The 7,843-nt window shown below is 31.5% G+C and overlaps 1 protein-coding gene across 1 annotated transcript; it reads left to right on the plus strand.

The window, feature by feature from the left end:
- Nucleotides 1–3,221, plus strand: LOC122582606 (protein NRT1/ PTR FAMILY 7.2-like). Its single transcript, XM_043755020.1, has 5 exons — nt 1–140; nt 415–541; nt 817–1,034; nt 1,364–1,926; nt 2,248–3,221. The coding sequence occupies exons 1-5, from the start codon at nt 114–116 to the stop codon at nt 3,122–3,124; spliced, it is 1,812 nt and encodes a 603-aa protein (XP_043610955.1). The 5' UTR covers nt 1–113; the 3' UTR covers nt 3,125–3,221.
- Nucleotides 3,222–7,843: the final 4,622 nt, after the last annotated feature.

A 7,843-nucleotide genomic window follows, 5' to 3' on the forward strand; every position in this document is an offset into this window, starting at 1 on the left:
GCTAGCTAGCTAGCTTCTTTCTCTCCTTTAACTTCTAAATTGAAATTTGATCATATATATCTACATATATCAATTCATATCATTCAAGAAGAGCTAGCAACAATCTATTAAATATGGCTTGTTTAAACATGCTTAAAATGGTTGGTTTTAGCTTTATTATTCATACACAATCTTTTAATAACTTGTCATTTTCTTTTTCCCAAAAATGGAAGTTATATAAGTTTCTAGCATGAAAACACGTTCTTTATCAAGTAGTGTACATTAGCACTATAATATATTGAATCCAACACTTTTAGATGGTTGGTTAAATTACTATATATATAAGAAAATTGGGAATGTAGTAGTCTTAGTTTTTTTGTTTATTTTACCTAGCTAACTCGATATTAATTAATCTTCGTTATTGTTGAACTCTAGAGAAAAGTCGACGAGAAGGTGGCTAAAAAGAACGAGGAGTGCACTCTTGATGGATCAGTCGATAGGAAAGGCCAACCAGCTATTCGTGCAAGAACTGGATCATGGTTTGCTGCGATCCTCATACTCGGTATGCTTTGGTGTGTTAAACCGAAAGTTTTCTTAAAATGCAACGAATTCAACACGATAGAAATCAAAATGACAATAAACCTTTTATTGAAATATCTTTATTTTTGTCATGTGTTCACTCTTCCCACATAAATATCATATATGTAGTTCATGGCATGTTCTAACCTATTAATTAAAACCACAAGTACTTTAATTTATATATCACTTTAATATATAAACATGTACATATGCATACCTAACATATGTTTTTGTAACGTGACGTGCCTATGATAACAGTGAACCAAGGGCTAGCCACACTAGCATTTTTCGGAGTAGGTGTGAACTTGGTTCTGTTTCTGACTAGAGTCATGGGTCAAGACAATGCCGAAGCGGCAAACAACGTTAGTAAATGGACCGGAACTGTCTACCTCTTTTCGCTCTTAGGCGCCTTCCTCAGTGATTCATATTGGGGACGTTACAAAACATGTGCCATCTTCCAGGCTATTTTTGTTGTGGTAAGTGCTCAAGAATCTACACTATGAGTCTATGATCACACTCATATATTACAGATTACAGAGACGGTATCAGAAAAAATTTTAATAGAGGGCAAAAATAATAAAGTCCATGGAAAAATATCCATATACTCGCTCGTGTGTATATATATAATTTTATAATATTATATTCTACAAAAATTTGATTGGTTTCTTTTACTATACTCTGCATGGATCTATATATTGCATGCTAAGTTAGAGTTTTATGGGCTGATTTTCTGTTTTAGATCAACCTTCATAAAAGTACACTATATGTTTTCCAATTAATTAATATGGTTAAGTTTATTTTCCAGGGATTAATATCATTATCACTCTCAACATACATATTCTTGGTAAAACCCGAGGGATGCGGCGATGAAAGTACTCCATGTGGGAAGCACTCGAGCTTTGCGATGGCTATGTTTTATGTATCAATATATCTAATTGCTCTTGGAAATGGAGGATATCAACCAAATATAGCCACATTTGGTGCTGACCAGTTTGATGAGGATCACCCAAATGAAGGACATGGGAAAGTGTCATTCTTTAGCTACTTTTACTTGGCACTAAATCTTGGATCACTTTTTTCAAACACTATATTGGGGTATTTTGAAGATAAAGGGGTGTGGGCATTGGGGTTTTGGGCATCTGCGGGTTCTGCAATTGTCGCGTTGATCTTGTTTCTTGTCGGTACACCACGGTATAGACATTTTGAACCCACTGGGAATCCTTTGTCTAGATTTTGCCAAGTTATGGTTGCTTCAATCAGGAAATGGAAAGTTGAGATCCCTTCTGATGGTGATGAGTTATATGAAACTGATGGTAAAGAAAATCCCAATAATGGCAGCAGAAATATTCTTCATACCAATGGATTCAAGTATGTCATTGTTTACTAATTAATTAAACCACTTAAATTAATTACTTAATTATTTAAAATGAACCTTAAAAGGGAATATCATTTAATCTAAATATAAAAATATCAAGTGTTCAGGTTTAGAATATATTATAAATTTTACAAAAAATTTTAATTACAGCCATAAGAGCTGTCATTAACGTGCATACAAATTGTATTTTTCGTATCAAAAGTTCACTTTTAAAGCAATTTATGCACCTAAGTGACAAGGCCCAAACTTTATAAATAATGATTCTTTTTCTTAATAACTTTCCTGCAATATATTAACGATTTTTATGAAACCAGGTTCTTGGACAGAGCGGCCGTCATCACTTCAAAGGAGAACTCGGTTGAGATTAATGATATCGATAACAAAAGCCCATGGCGCCTTTGTACAGTGACCCAAGTCGAAGAAGTAAAATGCATTCTAAGACTCCTTCCAATTTGGCTATGCACAATACTCTATTCCGTAGTATTCACCCAAATGGCGTCTTTGTTTGTCGAACAAGGAGCTGCCATGAAAACAAACATTGCAAACTTCCACATTCCTCCAGCAAGCATGTCAAGCTTTGACATCCTTAGTGTTGCAGCATTTATTTTCATTTACAGACGAGTGCTTGACCCGTTAGTGGCCCGTGTCAAAAAATCACCTTGTCCAAAAGGACTAACCGAGCTTCAAAGAATGGGAGTTGGCCTTGTGATAGCCATATTAGCAATGATAGTAGCAGGCACTGTAGAACACTTCAGATTAAAATATAAGGACAACGATTGCACCAATTGTGAAGGGTCGTCGAGCACTTTGAGTATTTTTTGGCAAGTACCACAATACGTGCTTATTGGAGCTTCAGAGGTTTTTATGTATGTCGGACAACTGGAGTTCTTTAATGGGCAAGCGCCCGACGGGCTAAAAAGCTTTGGAAGCGCGCTATGTATGACATCAATTTCGCTTGGGAACTATGTTAGTAGTCTGCTTGTGACAATTGTGATGAAGATTTCTAAAGGTGACAATATGCCTGGATGGATTCCTGGAAATCTGAACAAGGGTCATTTGGACAACTTTTATTACTTATTAGCTGTTTTGACAAGTGCTGATTTTGTGGTCTACTTGTTAGTGGCAAATTGGTATAAGTACATCAAGTTTGAAGGGAGAAGTGAAAAATTAGAAGGCTGCCAACATGTTTGATATGCAAGTTTGATGTGTTTGGATTGATTATTTTTGTGTAAAATATTAAATTAAAAAGATATTAATAATGTATATTGGTCCCTTTTTTTTCCCCTCATAACTTAATGTGTCAAAATGAAAAAGTTTCTGATTTATGATCTTATTCTTTTTTCCCCCATAATAATGGATAAATTATTATTTTTATTATTGTCCTTGAACATTTACTTAATTCCTCACCATGTTTGTGGAACATAAACGGGTCCTATGTTAAAGATTATCAACCCAAACAAAAACGACATAATAAAATTTTACGGGATAACTTTTAAAAAAACACACCATAAAAAAAATATAATATATAGGTTAAAAAGTAGAACTGTTATCTTCTTGACCTTTGAAAGTTTGAATACTTTGTGCTTGTGTTACTGTTTTATCTATTTAAAAAATATAAAATGGCTTAGATTAAAAATTAACATGAGTTTTTGGTTTACTGGTGTAAAGGAGAGTGGAAGGTTTTGCCCATCTAAATATCATGGATTCATGGGTTCATATTATAAATCAATTAATGATTTTATGACTAAAGTTTTTATAAATAAAAGCACAAAATCACTAATTCTAACCGACTTTGCAAATAGGAAGATGGGAATCTTGGAATTAAACGACAATGTAAGGGGGGAGGGAGTGGTCGCGGGGTGGGTGTTTCCCGCTAGCAGCTCCCCACGGTAAAACCGCCGCTACTAGTTTACTCCATGAGAGAGACTAGCAAATTGGGGGGGGGGGGGGGTGTTCACTGATGGAGGGAAGGAAAGATGACGAGAATTTCCACCTTGTTGTTTTGAATTATTTGCTGGTCTATCAATAGAAAATCGATTAAAAGAGGAATTCTCAACGAAAAAGTGCATTATGAACTGAACGTAAAACTCGTTTTTCATCAAACGGATCATACTCATGTTGTTTTTCACGAATTTTGAATCTCAATAACATTTTTGACCGTGTATGTGTATATGTGAGAAGTAGATAAATGAGTATGTGTATTTGGAATTGGGCATAGTTGTCAGAGACTTGGAGTAACAAACTAGTTCATCCATTTAAAGCCCAATTATGTTAGGGTTGAGCCCATTATTACAAGGCTCCCTCTAAAGGGTAAGAAGTGAAGTATACTCGTATATAACGAGCATAGTACCCGTGCATTACAGCGGAATTTCATAACCACATTTTCGGATGATACACTAATATAATAAAGCAAGAAACAAACCAATATAATATTTATACATGTTAACTATTAGAGAGATTAAAGAGATAGAAGAGATGAATATGAATTTTGTTATGATTTTCCGTTACATTTGAGATGATATTTATACATGAATTTTTAAGATAAATATGAAAAGCTTTGAATACGTTTGACTTATTGATTTTGACTGATTGATTGATTGATTGACTTTGACTATCTGACTTTAACTGATTAACTGTCTTGTGAGAAAGGGGAAAACATTTATTAGGGGAGTTACGAAATAAAAAATATCTAAGGGCAAATAAGATATTTCAAACACAAAATTATTTAACAGGGAAAAATATAAAAAATAAACTAACTTAATAGTGACTACTCTCTAGTCTCTACACAACCGCAACAGCTTCTTAAGACTATCCATATCAGTGAACCAATCCAACCCAATCTTTAATTAAAAAATAATTTCTCTCTTTTCCACCTATACAACCCAACCAAACTCTAATTTTCACTCACATTCACAACTCAACCCAAACTGTTATAATATTATTTAATATATTTTGAAATAGATACGTATTTAATAAAATTTATGTCAAAATGTTCGTAAAAGAAAAATAAAAAATATCATGTCTTTATATTTATATAAAAATTATAAATTACAAAATATTAATGGAAAAAGAACGAAGGTGGAAAACTAAATATAGTAAAAAAAAATATCATCTAATTAAAGAGTGACATGTGGCAAAGGAGAGACTCACGATCGGTTGACCAGCAGATCGTTGTGAACTCTTTTGGCATCTTCTATATCACTATATATACTAGTACTAATATCTGTGCGTGTTGCACGGTCAAATCATAATTGTTTATATATATGTTCCATTTTATTTTTAATAAATATGTATTAATATCCACTACTTGTGACCAATGGTAACAAAAATTACAGTATATAATTAGGAAAAACATAGAAAAAAAGCCATATCAATTTACCTAAATCTAATGAATCTATCATATGCTTTTAGCTGAACGTATAACTTAAAACTTCATAAGGTAAATATGGAAAAATACATTTTCGTTATAAAAAATCAATTCATTAATCCCCTAAACCAATCGAAAAGTTCTACTTCCGTTTATTTTACGTATTTAAAACCCTAAAAAACAGTGATTTTCGAAATTGTTTGAAAAGTGTACCCCTTGAAAATATATATAGGCAATGGGAAGAAGTATTTAATACTTGTACGATGTAGGGATTGACTACATATGCTGCATTATCAATAATTTGTACCAAGTAGATTTTTTGTTTATGTGGTTTGATTAGAAACCTTTTTGGTTTGTATTTAATACTTGTACGATATATGGATTGACTACATATGCTCCATTATCAATAATTTGTACCAACTAAGTAGATTTTTTGTTTATGTGGTTTGATTAGAAACCTTTTTGGTTTGAAAGCTAGGTTTTTAGTTCGCAACTAATAAAATTTCATAATAAGCACATATCAATCTTTTAATTTTAAAAGAAACTTGAAATACAACTAACTTTTAAAGAATAAGTTTTAAATATATATCAATAAACTAAAACATGATTACATGTTAGTATATTAAATATGTGTTTTAATTGTATATCTTTCAAATTATACATACATGCTTATCAAAGTGGAGTAAAAACATAACATACTGAAATTTATGAAAGGTCATACCTTAAACAATTTCATTGTCGAAAATTCCAACCCACCCCAACTTAAGGTGCCTTATTTTTTTCATCATGTAAATTAATGTTTATATTTATAGAGATTCTAGCGTAAAACAATAGCTAACATAATAATATTAATATTAATGTGTTTTAATTGTATATCTTTCAAATTATACATACATGCTTATCAAAGTGGAGTAAAAACATAACATACTGAAATTTATGAAAAGTCATACCTTAAACAATTTCATTGTCGAAAATTCCAACCCACCCCAACTTAAGGTGCCTTATTTTTTCATCATGTAAATTAATGTTTATATTTATAGGGATTCTAACGTAAAACAATAGCTAACATAATAATATTAATATTAATTAGTTAATATATATAATAATAGATAAAGAAAATAAGAGTTTTAATTTGATTTAATTAAGGATACTAAAAAGGACACATGTCGTTCAAAAAATGCGCCACGTGTTGTTAAAAAAATGCTTTATTCCTGTTTTAGTTTATTGGTAGATAGATACGAGTATTAATATAAAACTAGTTTTTTGACCCCAGGCGTTGCCCCATTGTCCAGGATCGCCGTTGCATCATGCAAACATATATACATATAACATTACCTAAAAGTTTGGAAACTAAAAGTTCATTATAAGGGGTTGAAAATAAAAAAATAGGTGGCTAAAACCAAGAGTTTGGTGATAAAAGTTAGAAGCATTAAAATAAGAGATAGAAAGTAAAAAAAAAATAAAATTGATGATTAAAGTTAAAAACCTAAAGTTAATTGGTAAAAATTAAGAACTTTAAAAGTAACTATACTTAAGTTTGTATATAAAAAGTTAAATTAAAATTAAAAAACCCAAAAGCTAAGTGGTAAAAATAAGTTGAAATTTAAAAGTAAATTATACTTGTATACAAAAAGTTAGACTAAAGTTAAGTGGTAAAAATAATAAACTCTAAAATTATACAACCTTAGAAAGTTTTATTATAGAAAAAGAAAAAAAAAAAACCTGACGTCAGTGTGATTAAAAGAATAAAAAGCTAAGGCACGCAAACCCGTAGTATATACGAGGTTTGTCACCCGAGCGTTGCTCCGGGAGACGTTACATATATTGTGTGAGGTTACCTGTAAAAAGTATAATTTGTTCCCAAAATAACCTATGTTCACATGTTCACCTCTATAACATAAAATGTCATTGTTCATAAACGGCATATACCTTTGAGGTTGGTTGAACGTCCTAGCCAAATACGACTCTTAAATAATTAAATTAGGCGGCCGATAACAATATTAAGTTAAAACAAATGTTATATACTCCTACGCCCGTTAGAGAAAATGGACATGATTTGGAGAACATTTTGTTACTCCCGTTAAACACTCAAATAACATTTAACAATTGTCAACGACCGTTAGACAAAGGATGTAACTCCCTATTAGAGAAAAGAACCTGATTTACATCAGTTTTTTCAACTCCCGTCAAACACCCAAATAGTAATGATTGTTAGAGCTTTTGTAATATTTTTTAATGACATAGACCATTATTGCAAGAGTTTTAACGAAAGGGGTTAATGTTGCAAAAATAATTTTTATGACAGGGACCATTATTGCAAGAGTTTTAATGAAAGGGGTTAATATTGAAACAAAAACAAAAGAGTTAAATATTTGTAGCACACGTCTTTTCGTACACTTAGTTTTCATATATATATAGTAATAGTAATAATTGGACAATCCACCGATAATGCTAGGCTTACTGCTCCGTACAAAACCCTAATTTTCGTAATCCGTACAAAACTCTCAAGGGTAATATATATATATATATATACACGACATAAA

The sequence above is a fragment of the Erigeron canadensis genome, chromosome 9, assembly GCF_010389155.1.
Source record: "Erigeron canadensis isolate Cc75 chromosome 9, C_canadensis_v1, whole genome shotgun sequence".
In the NCBI taxonomy this organism is placed as follows: domain Eukaryota; kingdom Viridiplantae; phylum Streptophyta; class Magnoliopsida; order Asterales; family Asteraceae; genus Erigeron; species Erigeron canadensis.